At 37.9% G+C, this 21,644-nt stretch overlaps 2 protein-coding genes and 1 long non-coding RNA gene across 6 annotated transcripts; 2 read left to right on the top strand and 1 right to left on the bottom strand.

Moving 5' to 3' along the window:
- The first annotated feature begins 583 nt into the window (after window positions 1–583).
- Window positions 584–14,170, top strand: LOC108276242 (F-box only protein 6). 4 transcript variants are annotated; one of them, XM_053686119.1, is made up of 7 exons: window positions 584–603; window positions 4,498–4,624; window positions 8,457–8,706; window positions 10,621–10,735; window positions 10,920–11,015; window positions 11,130–11,265; window positions 12,590–14,170. In XM_053686119.1, the coding sequence occupies exons 1-7, from the start codon at window positions 599–601 to the stop codon at window positions 12,740–12,742; spliced, it is 882 nt and encodes a 293-aa protein (XP_053542094.1). In that variant the 5' UTR covers window positions 584–598; the 3' UTR covers window positions 12,743–14,170. The 4 variants fall into 4 exon arrangements, with proteins under 4 accessions (XP_053542094.1, XP_017343240.1, XP_053542095.1 ...); XM_017487751.3 differs by lacking the exon at window positions 584–603 and adding an exon at window positions 3,228–3,352; XM_017487753.3 differs by lacking the exon at window positions 584–603 and adding an exon at window positions 3,844–3,990.
- On the bottom strand, window positions 6,611–8,644 carry LOC108276243 (uncharacterized). The gene is made up of 2 exons (XR_001814873.2): window positions 8,506–8,644; window positions 6,611–7,207 (listed from the first exon to the last, which is right to left on the bottom strand). It is a non-coding gene; the product is annotated as an uncharacterized LOC108276243 (long non-coding RNA).
- A 1,937-nt stretch (window positions 14,171–16,107) lies between the features above and the next one.
- On the top strand, window positions 16,108–20,348 carry zgc:194242 (uncharacterized protein LOC100005854 homolog). Its single transcript, XM_017487754.3, has 3 exons — window positions 16,108–16,236; window positions 19,298–19,741; window positions 19,902–20,348. Exons 2-3 carry the CDS (start codon window positions 19,306–19,308, stop codon window positions 20,096–20,098), a joined length of 633 nt encoding a protein of 210 aa, XP_017343243.1. The 5' UTR covers window positions 16,108–16,236; window positions 19,298–19,305; the 3' UTR covers window positions 20,099–20,348.
- The last annotated feature ends 1,296 nt before the right edge of the window (window positions 20,349–21,644 follow it).

Genomic DNA, 21,644 nt, shown 5'->3' on the forward strand with positions numbered 1-21,644 from the left:
GTTTACAACCATGCACTTGTAATCCGGGCAGATTGTGGTTTAGCATTGTCCTGCTCTGGTTGGCAGCATATGTTGCTCCAAAATGTGCACATATCTTTCTGCATTAAAGCATCATGAAACACTAAACTACATTTTCTGAGATTTTAACAGAGGTGATCGTATCGCACATCATAAAAGATAATCTTAGCATCTGTTCATTTTAATTGTAGGAGAAAGCTGTTTCATTTTGAGCTTTTTTCCGCTATTTTCATCTTCCTGGCTTAAAATCACTGTCACAGGCAGTGACGTGGCAATGTACTATAGTACTTCGGTGTCTCATAATTATTCATGAGCCTGCGTGTTCATCTCCTATGAGAAGATGTTGTCTCTTAATTATTCACGACAGCACGTGGTGTTTTCCTTCAGATGTAGTAGATGAGAGACGCGTTCAAGTGGGTCAGAGATGTTTGTTTCAGTGGTGTAAGAGTTCGAGTGTGTTTATTCTGGAGAGCTATGAGAATTGGAGAAAGGTGGACTTTGGACTTGCTCATGAAAGCAGTTTGCGTCTACACAGTGATGCGGTACTCAGTCCTTCTTTACTCAGGACTGATCCCTTCAAATGAGGTACGTGTTTCATTTTAACCATAACAGTTTTACTTGCCTTTTGAGCTAATTAAACTGCATTGAAAGGAAGAGCCTTCGCCTTTTATTCGTAAAAAGCTCGAGCCTATTAGCTAACTAGCATTCCAACATTTATCTCATCCGCACTGCCTCTGGTTTTGTTATGTTTTCCTCCATAGTCACGCCAGGAGCTAATGATTCAAATAGACAGGTTGTAAGACCTGTGATGCTATCTATTGTGACTCCATTTAGCCCTGGGGATTCAGGAGGAGAGAAGTCCTCTGCCTCATCTGCAAACTTTGTCACTATCCATCTTTTTTTGTGTGTGTGTTTTGAATGCTCTCCCCCCTCTTCCTCTCCTGCCTTTCCCTGCCACGCCCACTCCCTCTCCCTTTTTCACACAGCCGTCCATGCCCATTTAAGCTGCATTTTTCAACAATATTGAGAGGTAGACTTGAGATGAAAATGGAAGGTTTCATGAACCTATAATGGTGCCCTCACAGATGTGCAAGTGTTTCAGTGCAAGGGCACTGAATCACCCCCATACCATGACAGACACTGGCTTTTGGACCTGATGCTTATAACAGCCTGGATGGTAATTTCCCTCTTTAGATCAGAGAAGATGACGACTGTTTTGTGCAAAAACTATTTGAAATGTTGACTCGTCTGACCACAAAACATGATTCCACTGTGCTACTGTCCATCTCAGATGAGACTGAGCCCAAAGAAGTCGTAGCGCTTTTGGACCGTATTGCTGTATGGCTTCTTCTTTGCATAGTAAAGCTTTAACTTGCATCTGTGGGTGCAGCAGCGAATGGTGTTGACTGACAAAGCTTTAACAAAGTAAAGCTTTCCCAAATCCATGTCAGGATATCCATTGCAGACTCATGCCGGTTTCTAAGAAAGTGATGTCTGAGGGATAAACTTCAAAAGACTATGCAGTTGATTTGGTAAAACATCAAATACCCTATATTTATATGTTTTCATTCCTCACTGTTTTTATTAGCATGTTCCACTGTCCCATCTATTTAAGAATTGGGGTTATATCTAGTGCCACCAAAACAGCCCCTTGTGCCACCAAAACCATCACCAAGTTATCTGGTATCTGGCACCAAGATACATCCTTTAAGTTCTGTAAGCTGAGAGATAGGGCCTATTATCCTGCTGAAAGAGGCCACTGCCATTAGTGAATACCTTTGCAATGAAGGGGTGTACTTGGTCTTCAACAATGTTTAGGAAAGTGGTCAAAGTAACATCCACATGATTGCTGCGACCGATGGTTTCCCAGGAGAACATCACACTGCCTTCATTGGCTTGCTTTCCCATAATGAATTCTGGTGTCATCTTCTCCATGTAAGTGACGCACATGCACCAGGCCGTCCACATGATGTAAAAAAAAAAAAAAAAACCTATTTCATGAGACCAGGTCACCTTCTTCCATTGCTCCATGATCCAGTTCTGAGCCTTGGGCGCCCATGACGCTGTTGCCGGTTCACCTTGGACAACATTTGGTAGGTACTAACCACTGCATACTGAGTGTCTGAGATGCTGCGAACATGCCACAAGACCTGCTGTTTTGGAGATGCTCTGACCCAGTCATCACTCAGATCCTTACACTTCCCCATTTTTCCTGCTTCCAACACATCACCATCAAGCTGCCTAATATATCCCTCCCCTTGACAGGTGCCATCGTAATGAAATAATCAATGTTATTTACTTCACCTGTCAACACTTCTCATTAGACTGGTAAGTCAGTTCAAGGAATATTCCTATGGTTTTTAAAATAATCAAATGTTCACGTCTTCAGTAGGCCTATATTATAAAAAAACAAATTTGGTCAAAGGGTCACAGAAAATGTCATAATGTACATTTGAAGTTGTTTGCCCAAAAAATTTACCATTTTTTACCAAAAATTTTTCTAGGTACACTTGTCTGAAGAAAACCTATAATGTAGCTAAGGAACTTGTAGTTTAGCTGACTACATTTTAAAATTGATTTTTCCAACACAATCTGGCCTTGTGCTATGCTGGGCCAGCATGAGGCCCTAAGTATATTTTGAGACCCCCTCGCAACACCTTTAGGTCCAATCATATATATATATATATATATATATATATATATATATATATATATATATATATATATATATATATATATATATAGTAAGGGAATTAGCCCGGGGAAGGGCGGAGCACAGACCCACAAGGGACAGTTTTTAGTCAATAAAAAAAAAAATCGGGATTATAATTTTGGCCATAATCGAGCAGCCCTAGAAGATAGGTAGCTGAGCACACACTGCTTCTCATTCATCACATAGGAAATGATGCATGTATACACTGGTGAATTTTATATAAAATCACTCTGTCTCCAGAATGTTTCTTTTTGGCAGTAAGAAAACTGTTTTGTTGTCAAAAGTGGAATGTTGACTGTGCTACCCTTGGTACTATGGAAACGCAAGGTAAAACGGAGTATGTATACACTGCTTTGTGGAAAGGTGGAAGTTTTCTGATGTCATTGTGAAAAGGGCCTATTACACACAAAAAACTCCGCGAAATCCTGTACTGACTGCTCTCTGGATGAAAACAAACGCAGTGTAAGCAATTTTTACAGCAGTAAAGTAATGAGCTTTTATTTTGAAAACTATGTGGTTCACTGTTGATGTGAATTCCGTTTTTTTCAGTGAGTCCAGATCATTTGACTCACCAAAAAGTACCTATGTGGCTGATATAGATGGGACTTCCGGCTTTTTTCCGTGAGTCGGTTTATTGCCATTTTTAATCTTATACCGGAGAGTGTTCGATATTTTAACCAGTGATTGTTTTTCTTTATCTTCCTATGTCTGAAATTGTTCCATGAAATCTTACAATTACCTTAAACCTTAAAGCTAATTGTAAAATCAGAAATGCACTACAAATGTGCATACAGTGGCATTCCACATGACTGTTATTGTGTCTGTGCTTCATTAAGAAGGTTCATTTTGATATATACCAATAATCACTTCCTCTATAGCCTGCATGACTACAAGCAGCAGATCCCGTCATACCGCTTCCTTCACACACAGCTGAGAGTCAAACACTCGTGTCACCATTCACGCTAAAGAACACCTCCGACGGTGAAAATAGCTTTCCAGATTAAATTACACTGCAAGAATACGAGTTCCTACGCCTATTTAAAATAATAATAATAATAATAATAATAATAATAATAATAATAATAAACGTTCACCTAAAACAGGACCATCATACCCCTTTTACTGACTGGGGGGGTACAGTCACTTAGACCTAAGAGTGTGAATTAGGAATCGGACTCTGACAGTTCAGATTTGTCTGATCAAACCCGGAAGTAAGGCGACTGACTACATAAACATGCCATGCGTCCTGTGAAATAAAGGTGTGTTTTTTTTAAGCAATATTAGGTTATATTTTCGTTTATAATTAATTTAACTGATAAATTTTACAAATTGCTTAGGAACCGGTGGGAAGAGACGGGATTATTTCCCCGTTCTCCCTAATTCTGCGGTAGTCAATAAACGAATGGATAAAGTCTTTGAATTTACTCTATATCATTAAATATAGCATATATACAGTTATTACTGTGGCCGGATATTAGGAAATCCCGGTACTGTATTCTAGAAAATATTCCAGTTATTTACAGTGTGCAATTTGCTGCTCTTTGCTAGGACTACTGTAATACACGTGATTTACAGCCATCTACCTGTCAGCGAATTTTTCCCGGAAGTGCGTTTATTTGAAGTACATTTTCTTTTCTGTTTTGATTACTGCAAACGTTTCGTATTTAGTTTACAATTCCGGCGTTAAAGTAAATAGAAACCTGAATATTCCGCGAAGGGCTAAAATTAAAAACGAAACCAGTCCTTTTTTTTGTTTATATTTACAGGCGCAGGCGCGACTGTAAACCAGAAGTTCTGCTAAACTCTGAGACACGAGACTGTAATACACGACGACCAGAGACTTCTCAGCTGGCAGAACAGAGAAGAATGGCTCATTCAGCACGCATGCCATTCGTGAGCTTTTTATTTATTTATTTTTAAACATTGAACTATTACTTTTCTCACTGATTGGGACGAGGTTATGGCAGTCATCAATGATCTAGTGCCTCCAGAATGTATTCACCCCTTAGTGATTATATCTCTTTTTGCTGTGTTGCAAGATCAAATTTAAGTTTCTTTGAATGGATTTCTTTACACAAATAAAAGTAACTAAATTATTTAGATATCCTCAGAATGATAAAAAGTTTAAAACCAAAACACTGCCTAACTTATAAGTATTCACCCCCCAGAGTCAATACTCATAATGAATTGTCCTTTTGCAACAATTGCAGCTTTTATTTTTCTCACATGAGTCTCTGAGAGCTTTCCACATATTGATTTAGCAGTTTTCTCTCCATTCAACACAACGTTTCCTGCCACATATCCCAAATTAGATGGAGAATGTTGGTGGACAGCAATTTTCAGCTCATGGCACAGATTTTAAGTTGGATTTACACACTGTTGTCACTGACTACGTTTAGATGGACAGCAATAATCTTGACCTTATTGTGAATAAGACAATATTGTGATTGAGGTGTTTACATGAGTTGCTTTTAGAATATTCCTTTCATGTTCAGGTTTGACATGTTATAGAACATAGATCGATTAATGGCACACGTCATTACGCCCCCACGCCACGCCGTCCGATGGTCCCTCCAGAATTTCACGTATCGACATGCAGTTGGTCTTCGTTATGGTACCGTATACAGTTTTGGGTGTTTCATTTACGAAAGCTTCAAGTGCAGTTAATTATTTGTCATGCTATACGTGCAAATAGACGACTGCTTGAACCTATGGACTGTGTCCGAAACCACATACTTACCTACTATATAGTAGCCAAAATAGGTGTATTTCACCTACTATATAGCAGGTAAGTATGCGGTTTCGGACGCAGCCGTACTCTCTTGTTTGCCGTCAAATGGTTAAGCACTGCAGTGTGTGTGTGTGTGTGTGTGTCCTGTCACAAAATGCAGTGAAAACTCCCATACGACGTTAAGTGTGATTAAGGTGTGTAAATGTCTGTAATGCACGTCAATAATGCGACTAAAATAAGAATACTCCACATTTCTTAATTCAATTTGTGTTTACTTCGAGTATGATTAAGTCGGATTAAGGTAATCAATAATCACTGTTTGCATTGTAGTTTCTTAATCAGAGTATTGTGTTAATCGGGTTAATGTCGGAATACTGTTGTCCATATAAACGTACCGACTATTCCAACCGCCCTCATTAAAAACAACCAGGCTATATTAAATCTGTTTAATATATTATGATTATTATGAGTCTTTATTGATCACATGTACATTACAGCACAGTGAAATTCTTTTCTTCGCATACCCCAGAATGTTAGGAAGTTGTGGTCAGAGCGCAGGGTCAGCCATGATACAGCACCCCTGGAGCAGAGAGGGTTAAGGGCCGTACTCAAGTGCTCAACAGTGGCAGCTTGGCAGTGCTGGGGCTTGAACCCCTGACCTTCCGAACAGTAACCCAGAGCCTTAAACTCTAAGCCACCACTAGAAACTTAATTGTGTTGATCCTGTTGTATGTTGCATCTGTCAGTTCACTCATGTATTAACTCTCAGATCTTGACCGTTCAATACAGCAAATGGTGACTAATCACAGTATTAAGAAAACATTGCCAATGAGGCATCTATATAGTCTATACAGTGGTGTTTGAAAGTTTGTGAACCCTTTAGAATTTTCTATAGATCTGCATAAATATGACCTAAAACATCATCAGATTTTCACACAAGTCCTAAAAGTAGACAAAAATAACCCAATTAAACAAATGAGACAAAAATATTATACTTACTTTTATTTATTGAGGAAGATGATCCAATATTACATATCGGTGAGTATCTGCTAAAGTATGTGAACCTCTATGATTAGCAGTTTAATTTGAAAGTGAAATTAGAGTCAGGTGTTTTCAATCATTGGAATGAGAAATAGTTGAGTGAGCACCCCGTTTTATTTAAAGAACAAGCATCTATCAAAGTCTGATCGTCACAACACAGGATTGTGGAAGTGTACCATAGAACAAACAAAGGAGATTGCTGCCCATCTGATCACGTGGATGAGCTAGAAGGCTTGTGGAGATTTGGAAAATGTTTTGTGGGTGGATGAGACCAAAATAGAATTTTTGATTTAAATGAGAAGCGTTATGTTTGGAGAAAGGAAAACACTGCATTCCAGCATAAGAACCTTATCCTATCTGTGAAACATGGTGGTGGTAGTATCATAGTTTGTGCCTGTTTTGCTGCATCTGAGCTGGGACAACTTGCCATCATTCATTGAACAATGAGTTTTGAATTATACCAGAGAATTCTAAAGGAATGTGAACTGAATCCCAAGAGAACGGGGCTCTTTCAGCAAGACTTCTTTGTGTTCTGCCAAAAAGACAGAAGACTCGTTTCATTCTTTTTTTGGACTCGCCCTTGCCTCTCAATGGACTTTCCACTCTTTACTGCACTGACTGCAATTTTTGTTGTTGTTGTTGTTTTAAAACTTGTCACACTCAGCTCCTAGAGATATTCAGGGATTGTCACTTGGTGTGTGTTTCTGGGGAGAGATAGATTTTAGCAGTCAGCATCCCATACTGTAAACAGTGAAAGTGCCATACTAAGTTTAACAAATAACATTTAGTTAATTCCTATCACATTTCCACTAAACTCCTGGGCAGTTCAAGGCAAAAAAAAACCCTTCAGGGCTAGACTAAAATCATTCGGGGCTCGGCCCAAATGATTAGCTCTAGCAACACTACTGAAGTTACTTGTTTCTTTACGTGTTGTACTGGATAACAGTCTTTTTTTGCTGAAGAGCAAGGAGAGTTTCGTGCTATTTAAGAAAGCCAGAGCTGTAACCCTTCAAGAGGACTCCAGAAAAATTAACTGCAGTTAAACCAGCGCTTTTCTTGAAATCACGGTTATTGATATTAGTGGGTTTGATTGTCGATTGGGGATTTGAAATGGCACATATAATAGATTAAAAATAGCCTCCTGGCACAATTGTATTGACAGATCTTTTGAGTTTAACGAGAAATTACTTTAAAATTTTACAGCAGAATTAACTATTTTCTATTGTGAGCATAGAGTAGGTCACTGTGAACTGATGTGAGTGGGTTTTAGAATTGAAATGTCAAATGTAATATATTAATATTTTGGAGACTTCCTCTATGAAATGAATCATCTACACCGTACCACAGTTAATTTTTCTGGCATCCTCTTTGAGGGTTACATGTCTGACTTCCTTAAATAGCATAAAATTCTCCATGCTCTGAAGCAAAAAGACTATTATCCAGCACAACATGTGAAGAAACAAGTAACTTCTGAGTTCATAGCAAACTGAAAAAATTAAGTGGTAACATGAAACCAGACATTTGACCCATTTTGTAATTTCTTATTTTTAACTTGAACATGAGATTGAAAAACAGAAAACAAAAAAATGGCTTTGTTTTGGATTAGTAAATTAATTTGTAAACAATAAAATAACAAGCAATTTTTCGTTTTCCGATATTTGGTTCTTAATTATAAATGAAAAGAATGAATGACAGATTTCTCTCTCTCCTTTTAAAAACCGTATGTTTTGGCTGACATTGAACTGTTTTAACTTAGAAAGTTTCTCCAGTTTTTTTCAGAAGCTTCCCATACAATTCCTTGGTCCTCATGACAGCTGGACGAATCTGATCTGCTATTTTATCAAATACAGTAAAATGATAAATAAACACTGGGGAGTGAATACTTTCTGGAGGAACTGGTTGGCTGATCTTAGTTCATCTGAAATGTAATATTAATTTCTTTGTTGACCACAGTGCCCAGATCTTCCTCTTACTATTGTTGAGGAAATTCTTCTAAACCTACCTGGCCAGCAGGTGATTAATGTGTGCCGCCTGGTGTGTAATGACTGGAAGTCGGTTGTGGACAGCACTGCGTATTGGAGAAAGCGATTCCGCAGAGAAGGATTCAAGCCTCTCAGTATCCCCAGTGTCCCAAGAGATTGGCAGACCTCCTATTTTCTATGTAAGAAGCGCCGGAATCTGTTGAAGAACCCCAATGCGAATGGTGAGCAAAAACAACAACAATTAGACAGCTGTTAAACAGATCAGAGGTCACTGTTATATGGTTTGGAAAACACTGGGTTAAATAACAGTACTTATACAGTGTTCAGTTCAAAAGGTTGGGTTGTGGAAAAAATTCTGTATATGAGATGGCATGTTAGTCCCTATAAAACCGCATTATTGTACATTCATTTTGGCATGCATGTAAAATACATTTTCCATTACTAGAAATCTACCACTCTGGAGAGTTTTGTAATTTTGCTGTCATATAAACATACAGAACTGTGTACAAAAATATACATACAGTGGTGCTTGAAAGTAAACCCTTTCAATTTTTTTTTTTTATATTTCTGCATAAGTATGACCTAAAACATTCAGATTTTTGATCACTTGTTTATTGAGGAAAATGATCCAATATTACATATCAGTGAGTGGGAAAGTATGTACTCTAGTACTCTAGGATTAAGAGTTAATTTGAAGGTGAAATTAGAGTCAGGTGTTTTCAATCAATGGGATGACAATCAGTTGTGAGTGAGTGCTCTGTTTTATTTAAACAACAGGGCTCTATCATAGTCTGATCTACACAACACATGTCTGTGGAAGTGTATCATGGCAAAAACAAAGGAGTCTCTAAATAGTTTGGACTCCACCAATCCAGTCAGACTGTGTAAAAATGGAGTGATCTTTGTTGGTTGACCATTCCTGGGGAGGGTAACAGTGGTCTTGAATTTCCTAAAATACCAAGACGTTTAATAGTCCACATGGTCACAAAGGAACCCAAGGTAACTTCTAAGCAACTAAAGGCCTCTCTCTCATTAGTTAATGTTCATGAGTACACCATCAGGTGAACATTGAACAACAAGGGTATGCATGACAGGGTTGCATTAACTGTTTAACAAAAATATTGCATTAACCATTTAGGAATTACAAGGAGAAAGCAGTGACTTGTAATTCCTAAACAGTTAATGCAATATTTTTGTTAAACTCCTTGAATTAAAGCTGAAATTCTACACTTCAGTCACTTCTTGATTAGCTTATTTCAAATTCATTGTGGTGGTGTACAGAGGCAAAAGTACAAAATTTGTGTCATGGACCTGAATGTATGTAATTGTTTCTATACTAACAGCTCATTCACTGGGACTTTTATGGCAGAATAAAATAATATGGCAAATAATATAATAATATTTATGTCAAATAGTTTAATTCATAATCTAAAATAAATCTGATTTTTTTAAAAACATGTAATTGTTGATATTGTGAGGTTTTCTGTAAAGGAGACATTTACCATTTTTGGAAGGAGTGACAGTACTTTGTAACAGCTAGAGGTAATGCTGTTCCTGTTTCAAACAGGAACGTCTTCACAGTAAAAAAAAAGAGAGGCTGTTAAGGAAATTACTGTTTATAGCCATTATAATGTACGTGATAACAAGAACTAAGTTATTTCACAGATGTTCAACATCAACAAATGTAACTATAAATAAATAAAATGTATGATGATTCCTTAATTATTAAATAAAAAATTGTAGTCGTTGGAAAATTTGTGTGGCAAAATAGTAATAAATCACTACAGGATATGTTGCTATTGGAAAATAATCAACTTCGGGTTGGTAACAGGCCATCCCATTGTTGGTTATTAACCCATAATTGAACTTGTCATTGTGTTTTATTCCTTACATAATCAATTGAACTGTCTACTTTATTCGTCAGAATACATATATCGGTCCAGATACAAAAGGATTGGTGAACAGAACAGAATCAATCTGCTTTAACACAAAATCATGTGAAATTTGGGATACTTTTTATTTATTTTTTTCGTGTACTGTCTAGGTACAGAGGAGTGCAAATATAGTTTGCAGCATCCTGATGTTAATTGGTCTATTATGACCACTAGTAATGTCAGAAATGTTCTTTCATCTAGAGAATTTCACTGGCTGGACAATCGTACAAAATGGAGGTCATAAATGGGCTATAGAAAACGTGATGGAACCTCATCCAGATGAAACTGTAACAAAATGCTTTGTTACCTCTTATGGGTAAGATTTTTACTGCATTTATACAACACAATTTCATACTGAATATCCTTGCTGCATGTCTTGCTATACAATAAGTGTATTATTTTATACTAAGGAAACACAGCCTCCTGTGGAGGAGATGTGCAACCATTATGCAATAGAGACCTGCTGTCTGAGCAATAATAAACTATAATTCATATATCAGGCGATGCATAAAAAGCCAACTGATCAACCTAGAGAAAGAAGGTTACAGTCCTTTGTTTATGGATGAAGTACAGCCCAACATTGTGTTATCAGACTGGTGAGTATTTGTTCAGCTTTCCTCTATTGTGTCTCGATTGAGTAATGTGTAAAACTATTACTGAATGATCTTCTACTTGTCAAATCCTTCTTTTTTTTTTTCTTATTTTCACAGGTATGCTCCACGCTGGGACTGTGGCAGTGTATATGAAATATGTGTCGAGTTACTCAATCGCAGGAAGAAGGCAGTCAAGTTCTTTCAACCTGAGCCAGTGACATTTCCACAATGGAATGATCAGCACTGGGAGCAGGTTATTCCCATATTTTGATCCCATGTAAAACTCCAGGAGTTAGTAACACACCTTGTGTGTTTGGAGTGGGTTGTGAGGAATGCTGTTACTGAACAGTGAACTGTTTTAATGTTGGGTTTAACTTTCTATTTTTACATGCTTCAGATAAGTAAAGAAACACTACATTTTATTGCAATATATTATTATTTATATCAAATGTGAAAGACAAATTGTTTGTGCATCTATAAGATCTGCAAATTCTGCTCAAGTCGTGATTGCAAAGTTGTTTCTGATTGATCTGCTCGATCATTGCATTTTCGGAATCTGACTCAGGCTCAAACTGATACGGTAAAACCAATAACATTATTAACTGTTAATAATTGCTTCTATTTAAGCCTTGGAAGCTGAAGCTTGCAATTATGGTAAGGGGCATTACTTCCCCCCACTCACACACACACACTTACACTTGTGGTTTTTGGCCAATCGCAATGTGGTGGGTCAGCTGGCCAATCAGAGCACTCTGGGCTTTTCGGAAGGAGGGGCTTTGGAGAACCCAGAACTCAATCAGAGCGTTTCAGACAGACTGGGAATAGATGTACTGTACAGTATGTGAAAAATAATGTTTTTTGAATATTACAGCATGTCAATTTATTCTATTACACCCAGTAAATAAAATAATGAACTTTTAAAATCATCATATGACCCCTTTTAAGAGTTTTATTTGAGAGGCAGGCAGACAAATCCAAATTGTGAATAAAATCAGTAAATAGAACACAGGCACAAGTCAGGTGATCAGCGAACAGCAAAAGCAGGGATAAACCAAAATACATAAACGAGAAAACAGAACTAGATCAATAACTTGGAGAATGACACCATGAAAAGTCAGGTTGCAAAACAATGAACTACATGCAGGTCTTTGTGCGGGGGGGGGATTCCTGACAACCATCACAAAACATAAAACAGTTGTTGATCATCCAGGTAACAACACAGTGTTAAGAATCAAGTGTTTGTAAACTTGAACTGGTTCATTTGTGTAAATTCAGTTATTATTGTGTCTTATGGACTATATGTAAGTATCTGTTGTGTGAAATAGCTTATTCAGGGCAGTACTAAATACAAAATACTAAAAATGCATTTTTTTTATGATCCCTTTTTTATTATTAATAATATTTTTCAGATTCTTCAAGGTGTATGTAAACTTATGACATCAACTGTACATGGGGATACTTTAGGTGTACTATTATTTCCCTACTGGACATTTTCAGTAGTTGGAGGTGTTTTTGCTATTGTCTTCACTGACATGTAAACTGTTGTCTGATTATCACTTTCTATCATTTTATTTTAGATGACTCATACGTTTAAGGACTATGGACCTGGTGTTCGATTTATCCGTTTTAAACATGGAGGGCAGGACACGCAGTTCTGGGCTGGACATTATGGAATACGGGTTACTAACAGTAGTGTGGAAATTGTCCCATCAGCTGAAGGATATTGCTAAAATAGTCATTATAGTACACATGCAGGTAATTTAAGGAAATATTTTTGTGTCTTATGTAAAAAAAAAAATAATAATAATAAAAAAATTATATATATAAAAATTATATATATATATATACACACACACAGCGAGCAGCCATAACATTGAAAACACTGACATGTATTAGAAGCAGGAAAAATGTGTAAGCATAACGATCTGAGCGACTTTGATAAGGGCCAAATTGTAATGGCTAGACGACTGGTCAGAGCACCTCTAAAACAGCAGGTCTTGTTGGGTGTTCCCGGTATGCAGCGGTTAGTGCCTACCAAAAGTGATCCAAAGAAGGACAACTAGTGAACCGGTGACTGGGTCATGGGCGCCCAAGGCTCATTGATTCACATGGGGAGCGAAGGCTAACCCATCTGGTCTGATCCCACAAAAGAGCTGCTGAAAAAGTTAATACTGGTCATCTGGTTATGACAGAAAGGTGTCAGAACACACAGTGTATCGCAGCTTGGTGCATAGCCACAGACCTGTCAGAGTGCCCATTCTGACCCTTGTCCACTGCCAAAAGTGCCTACAATGGGCACATGAGCATCAGAACAGAACTGGAGCAATGGAAGAAGGTGGCCTGGTCTGATGAATCACATTTTCTTTTACATCATGTGGATGGCCGGGTGAGTGTGTGTTGCTTACCTGGGGAAGAGATGGCACCAGGATGCACTATGGGAAGAAGGCAAGCTGGCAGAGGCAGCTGTTACTTTGACATGTATCACTAACCACGACATTGTTGCAGACCAAGTACACCCCTTCATGGCAACTGTATTCCCTCTGGCAATAGTGGCTTCTTTCAGCAGGATAACGTGCCCTGCCACACTGCAAAATTGTTCAGGAATGTTTTGAGGAACAAGACCAAGAGTTCAAGGTGATGACTTGGCCTCCAAATTCCCCAGATCTCAATCCGATCGAGCATCCTGTGGTATGTGTTGGACAAACAAGTCTGATCCATATTGGCCCCACGTCGCAACTTACAGGACTTAAAGGCTCTGCTGCTAACGTCTTGATGCCAGATACCACAGCACACCTTCAGAGGTCTTGTGGAGTCCGTGCCTCTATGGGTCAGAGATGTTTTAGTGGCACAAGGGGGACCTACACAATATTAGGCAGGTGGTTTTAATGTTATGGCTCAGCTGTGTAATTATAACATCCTAACTATACATTTTATTCTAAATGATACCGATTACTGTTATCTTGTATACTAACATGTTTAAAGTATGTCTGGATACACATTATCTGTCTGCATTTGTGCTGTTGTATTATTTAATACCCCATTTACTACCTTACAATTTAGTTTTATTGTTGTGTCCTTGTATTCGTAATCTCACGTCTTAATTAATGTTCACCAAATTTTGATATATGCATCATATTAAAATATCATACTTAAACTAACTCTTATGGGCATTTTGTTCATTTCTAAGGGCACTCAGCACCGTAACAAACCTTATCTAAAGGCACCCAGCATATTTTTGACATTATCAAGCAGAGAAAAGATTTATTATGAAATAAAAGCCCTAGGTTATTACATTTGAAAGAAACCTGTTTCATTTTGTTTAACCATATTATTTTCTCATTTCTGATCAAGTTAATTCATGTAATACAAGGCATCTTTTGTGTTTATATTATGTTTTAAAGATGTAGCTAAGTCCACTCACAGACATTACATCACACTTGGTGAACTTAACATGCCATATTACTATACATATCTGCAGATGCAGACTTAGTGATTTGAGGGCCCTAGGCAAAATATAGGACTGGGGCCCTATTCAATTGCACACATTTACCTCGACTATTCTTGAGCTTCCTTTCTCTGTTGTGATGCTTGCTTCTCAGTGGTGGCTGGTTGCTGCTGAAATAACAGCTATATGAATCATTTCAGTGTTTTAACATTGATATTTAAATCTGACATATGTTATATAGCATTAATAATTAAAAATATATAGAATTCGCATTTTTAGGGGGGCCCTAGGAGGGGCTTCTGGAGGACCAAAGCGGTTGCCTACTTTTGCCTAGTGCTAAGTCCGCCCCTAAGCATCTGACCCCTCAGCTGAAGCAGCATTTGATTAAAATGTAATTAGCTTATGGGCATGTTTTGGATCATGGAAAGAAACTGGAGAATCCAGAGGAAACCCACACAGAAAATGTGATGCTCCGTACAAACATTAACCCAAGCTCAGGATCGAACTGCAGATCCTGGAGTTGTGAAGGAGCACTACGTAGACAATAAAATTTTCAGGGTTTTTCTTTTAGTTTTTTAAATTATTATTATTATTATTATTATTATTATTATTATTTAAGCTCAAACAAACAATCTCCAGTTTCACTTCTGCTGAACATTTCTGCTGAACCCCCCCCCCCCCCCCCCCCAATATTTTACTGAGAAGAAAAACAAACTGACTAACACACAGCAACAATCATTCAGTTTTTTTTTTCTTTTCTTTTTATACTAACAAAGGAAAACAAAATTAAAAAGTACAAACACCAAAAACAATCCTTTGTTTTATGGAGACTTTGGGTGTGTGTGTGTGTATTTGGGGGATTGTTGAGGCGGGGGAGGGGGAGGTAATGAATCACATGAATATGAATCACATGCAAATGATTAACATGAATATGAATCACGTAAATTAATCACATGAAAATTAATCATATGAAAATGAATAAATAAATAAATAAATAGAAAACACGCTGTACGAGAGAAACCAAAAAGAAAGAAAGAAAGAAAGAAATGCAATTAGCAATGCCCAGGGACAGTGCACATAACTAACAACAATAATCACTCAGATTCAAACATAATTAAATATGCGCGTGCTCCTATAATAGCACTACTAATAATAAAAGTAGTAATGGTGATCGTATTTACGAGCTGAACGCACGTGAACGCCACCACAAAGTCGTAATTACGAGTCGGGAAACTCGGATTTTCTTTGAGCCCTGAGATTCCGAGTTGGGGCGTGTCAGTAAGAAAACATGGTGGAGTCAATGGATACAGTGTAGTTGACGGTAAAATTTTGTTGAAAGCTAATTACCTGCGCAAAATATGATATCATTGTACAGTTACGATATAATATGTAACAGTAAAGTTTACAGTGGCTTCATAATTTGATTTAAAACACAAAAATAGGTCAAACACACCTGATGTGCATTCTTCGTTCTTCTTTTTATAGAAGTATCGTTTTAAAAACTTGCTGTATTTTTTTTTAGTTAATCAAAAAGGTACGCCGCCATCGTGTGCCCACCAAAGTGATTTGAACGCACCTGGTGTCGTAATTACGACTTCCCAACTCGTAAATACGAACTTCCCAAGAGGAGTTGAACGCACAATAAGCTACCTACAAGGCCCGCCCACTCAGTGACGCAGAACAGTGTAACTTCCGTAAAGCTCTGAATACGCAATTCAACGCGTGGTTATCTTAGCAGTGATAGAGAACAGGATTGTGACGTCTGAAGAGGAAAAAAAAGTGAGTGCTAGTGTGCATTTTTGGTGTGTGTGGTATGTTATTTATTGTTGAAAGCAAATCAAAATAATGTCAACCTTGTCTATGTCCAGGCCTTCCTGCTGCTTTATTGAAGTCAAACGGTCCGCTCCGAAATATCGAGTGCGCGAATATCACATACTGTGCGGTAAAAATAGTACAAACTGCATTACAAAGTCCGAAACAATTTTGTACTGAAGTCCTGAGATTTACTAATTGAAATCAGCGCATTGTATTCTGTTATTATGTATAAGTGTATACACATGTGGGGAAAATCTTTGTAATGACGCAAATTGTAAATGTATTCCTCGAGTCTGGAGAAGTGTCAGGAGATGTGGGTATACCGTTGACATAGGGTTCACCTTTATTCTATGCATATCAGCGAAGAACACAAACTTCCATGCAATGTTCAGATAAATTAATAAGATGACTGAAAATTACAGGGAAGGACAAAAAGGGGTATGGTGTCAACATACGAGGACAGAATAATGAATTAGTTAGTATCTAATATTAAATACTACTACTAGTGAAAGTTGAACTTGCACGTCTCCCATTTCTGTTTGAATTTATTCTACTCCAGCTGTACGTTTTCTCACGTGTTTTACTCATTCAGTTCAAATACTTCAATATATATTTGAATATATGATATACACGCTATGGCCAAAAAAAAAATGGACACCAGGCCATCGCAGCTATATGAGCATGTCCAAATCCATGGGCGTTAATATGGTGTTGGCGCCCCCTTTGTGGCTATAAACAGCCTCCAATTTTCTGGGAAGGCATTCTACAAGATTTGTGGACTTTGTGTTCTACACTGACTGTGTCTGTGGGAATTTGTGTCCATTCAGTCAAAAGAGTATTTTGTGATTTTTTTTTATTTTTATTTTATTTTTTTGTGAACAATAAAGAAGTTAAACAATAAAGACATTAGCTGTGTTTACATGGACAACAATAGCTGCGTTTACATGGACAACAATAATCCACTCTTAATCCGATTAAGGCCATACTCTAATTAAGAAACTACCATGTAAACAGCAATTTCTACTTACCTTAATCTAATTAAGGTCATAATCGAAGTAAGCAATAATCTAAATAAGACAGGTGGAGTACTCCTGTTTTAGTTGCATTATGGATGTGTAGTAGTGACATGTAAACACCTTAATCACATTATGAATGTCGTGTGAGAGTTTTCACTGCATTTTGCGACAGGACACGATCACACATGGCAGTTTTACGTTTTACGGCTAACAAGAGAGTTCGGCTGCGTCCCAAACCGCATACTTGCCTACTATAGGCCTGTAGTGGGGCAAAATACATGTATCTCGGCTACTATACAGACGGTAACCGCGCGATTTGGGACACACCCACCGCTTCAAGCAGCTGTCTATTAGCACGTATAGCATGACAAATAATTAACTGCACTTAAAGCGTCTGTAAAAAAAATTAATGAAAACACCCAAAACTGTATACGGTACCATAACGAAGACGAACTGTATGTTGATACGTGAAATTCTGGAGGGACGTCGGACGGCGTGGCGTGGTGACATAATGACGCGGGCTGTTAATCTAATTATGTTCTAAAACATGTAAAACAGGAACATGACAGGAGTATTCTAAAAGCGACTCATGTAAACACCTTAATCACATTATTATCTTACTCAGATTAAGGTCAATAATTAGATTACTGCTGTCCATGTAAACGTAGTCAATAATCCACCCTTAATACGATTAAGACCATACTCTGATTAAGAAACTACCATGTAAACAGCAATTTTTGCTTACCTTAATCTAATTAAGGTCATAATCAAATTAAGCTCTAATCGAATTAAGACAGGTGGAGTACTCCTGTTTTAGTCACATTATGGACGAGTAGTAGTGACATGTAAACACCTTAATCACATTATGAACGTCGTGTGAGAGTTTTCACCGCATTTTGCGACAGGACACGATCACACCCGGCAGTTTTACGTTTTACAGCGAACAAGAGAGCATGGCTGCGTCCCAAACCGCAAACTTTCCTACTATAGGCCTGTAGTGGGGAAAAATATTATGTTCTATAACATGTATACAATGGACAGCAGTAATCTAATTATTGAGCTTACTCTGATTAAGATAATAAAGTGATTAAGGTGTTTACATGAGTTGCTTTTAGAATACTCCTGTCATGTACCCGTTTTAAATGTTATAGAACATAATTAGATTAACAGCTTGCGTCATTACGTCACCGCGCCACGCCGTCCCTCCAGAATTTCACAGCCTTCTTTGCCCATACTTTACTAATATATATATATATATATATTACACACACACACACACACACACACACACACACACACACACAGGCATTTAGTGTACGTCTGGGTCCAACCGTTTGAAAACAAGCCAAATTTGTCTACCATTTCAACTTATTCTAATTTATTAATCCCCCTTAAGTGTCACATTTTGTCCAAGTGAATGGTGACAACTGTGTTTGGTCTTTTAAGTTATCTTCTGTAACCGCTATATCTTGGTCACAGTGAATCCAGAGCCAGGAACACTAGGCACCAGGCAGGAATGCACCCTGGCTTGAATGCCAGGACACCATGCACACACACATATACACACCTAGGGGCAATTTACAGTAGCCATGTTTTTGGGAGGTGGGAGGAAACTGGAGAAATCAGAGGAAACCCATTCAGAGACAGAGATGCACAGAAATTCCACATGCACAGAAATTCCACACAGACAGTAATCTGAGCTCAGGATCAAATCAGGGACAATTAACACTCGGAATAAAAAGAAAACATACAAATAAATATCTTATAGTATTAATTGCATGTAGAATTAAAGAAATGACATTTTACAGCGTGTGGAACTGATTTGCTTAATCAGTTTTTGTTTGATCAAGGGAGGCATCAAATTTAGTTTGTTAAACAAAATCACCTAGAAAATCTGACTGAATGAAATCCCCTCAGTTTATTACAAACTTATCTATTGATAGTTTATAAATAAGCTATCAGGAAATTCTGCAGTTTGAGCATTAAAACTACATTCCTTGACTATACAGTTCACAGAATGCTATCCAGAAAACTGGGCCAAGAGTTGGGGCGACCAACTCATTCCCTCTCCGGGTGGCTGATTAGCAAGTTCCTGAAGAAGCATAACCAGATCCTAGAGGAGAATGCAGTGAAGCTGTGTGAGATCCAGCCTGATGATACAGTGTTGGAGCTGGGACATGGTCCAGGCCTGGGTTTACAGGTAGCTGTCCAGCTCCTCACAGGGCCTGGAGGAAAGCTGCTTGGGGTGGATTACTCCAAGTACATGCATCGCATGGCCTCAGAGAGGATGCAGGAGCACATAGCCAGTGGGAAAGTGACTCTGCACTGCTGTGACGTAGCAGCAATGCCATTAGAAGACAGCAGTGTGGATAAAGTTTTCCACTGCAATTGCTACTACTTCTGGCCTGACCTGAAGGCAGTAACCTCGGAGATACACCGAGCGATGAAACCAGGTTATTAACGATGCACTGGAATAAAGATCAAGTCTTTCATTTGCATTCTTGTGACGTTCCTGAGAAGTTGTGTAATGTGTCCTAGACAAGCTCTAAATTTTAGATGGTGTTTTTGCCATGTTATTGTGAAATAACATTTCTCATTGTTTAACTCGATCAGGTGCACTCATGGTGACGACCCTCAGACTGGATCGTGTTGTTACACTTGCATCTAAGAAAGTGTTTCCTGGAGAGAACTGGCGACCTGAAGCCTACATGGAGGCGCTGCAGTCCTGTGGTTTTGCAGACGTTCGAATGGAGAACAGAACAGAGAAGCTCATCCCATTTCAAACAATTTATGCCATTGCTGCGAAGTAAAGCAGGAACAGATCTAGCTGTCTGTCTGTGCCTGTCACTTACACTTTCTCCCCTCCCCTCATCCATATATATATAGACAATTCTAAAGGGTTCACAAATTTTCAAGCACCAGTGTGTGTTTGTGGTAATTTACTGTTTTCTGTATTCAAGTTCTTATTTTATTTCTTGTACCATTTTATTCAATGTTCAGCATTTTAGTCAACGCAGATAGTTTTAAATGTGCTTTCTAAATAAATCCTACTTATTATTAGATAGTGTCACATTGGATGATGCACAAATATTTCAAAACAAAGCTCCTACCTGGAGCTGCTACTAATGTTGTTAGCCCTATATTATATAATGTTTCATGGAAGCAGCTTAATATTTTCCTGATGGTACAGCTAAAATATGTGAAACACCAATATAGAAACTTCATAGTTTAATGAAGCCTGTTATGTTGACCCTTTTTAGTTAGTGGGCTAGTTCAGATTAATGCTAAAGTGATGAGTTTACATCAGTGATCACGAGCCCTGTTCCTGAAGAGCTACCTTCCAGAAGACTTTAACTGTAATCATGCTCACCTGACCATCTAATTATTGCCTTAAAACAGGTGTGTTAGATTTTGGTTGGAGATGAAATCTGCGGGAAGGTAGATCTTAAGGAAGAGGGTTCAGATTAGAAGGAATTCAGATTTGATTTCTCAGCAGATCATTGAATTAGCAGAAAAACAGTAGGTTGTTTGCTCTGGAATTGATGTACTTCAAGAAATTCTGACCTCATTATGCCTGTTGGAACTCCCAGAATCTCTGGTTTAATAATACATTTTAAACTCCCATAACCACTGACTTTGCAATGCTCATAAACCCCTAGAATCTGACATCTTAATGCCTATTACAACCCCGTAATCGCAGATTTCATACGGGCTGTTGACCTACCAGATTCTCTGATGTAACAAGGGTAAACACTCTTAGAGTCTGACTTCACAATGCCCACTGAATTCCCAAATTGTTTGACTTTACACTACTGATAAACTTGTGCACAGGTCTCCCAGTATCTCTAACATAACAATGCTGATAAACAACTAGAATCTCTGAATTCTAAATGCCTGTTGAACTCCCACATTCTCTGTTTTCACAATGCTCATAATCACCAAAAATCTTTGACTTCACAATATGTATTTAATCTCCAGTATCTCTGACTTCATAATGCCTGTTCAACTCCCACATTCTATGACTTCACAAAGTTTCTGCTATATCTGAATCTGTTTATATTTTCTCTCTTGCAACAAATGGGGGACGCAGTTTGTCACATTTCCGAGAAATCGGAAAGCACAAACAGCTCTGTCCTGAAAACTCAAGTCTTGCAAAAGTTCCATAACATTAACCATTTAAAAAGTGCGATGTGTTGTTCATTAATAAATAAAAATTTGTAATTGTTGGCAAAAGCGCTGTGGTATAAAATGAATACTACCTCATACAAAGTCAAAATACTAGTAATAATAGTTTTAGAGTGTATTTCTTTCTTTGTTTATCTAACCCATGTGTTATTATTATTATCCATCCATCCA

This window comes from Ictalurus punctatus, chromosome 15 (genome assembly GCF_001660625.3).
Source record: "Ictalurus punctatus breed USDA103 chromosome 15, Coco_2.0, whole genome shotgun sequence".
Classification (NCBI taxonomy): domain Eukaryota; kingdom Metazoa; phylum Chordata; class Actinopteri; order Siluriformes; family Ictaluridae; genus Ictalurus; species Ictalurus punctatus.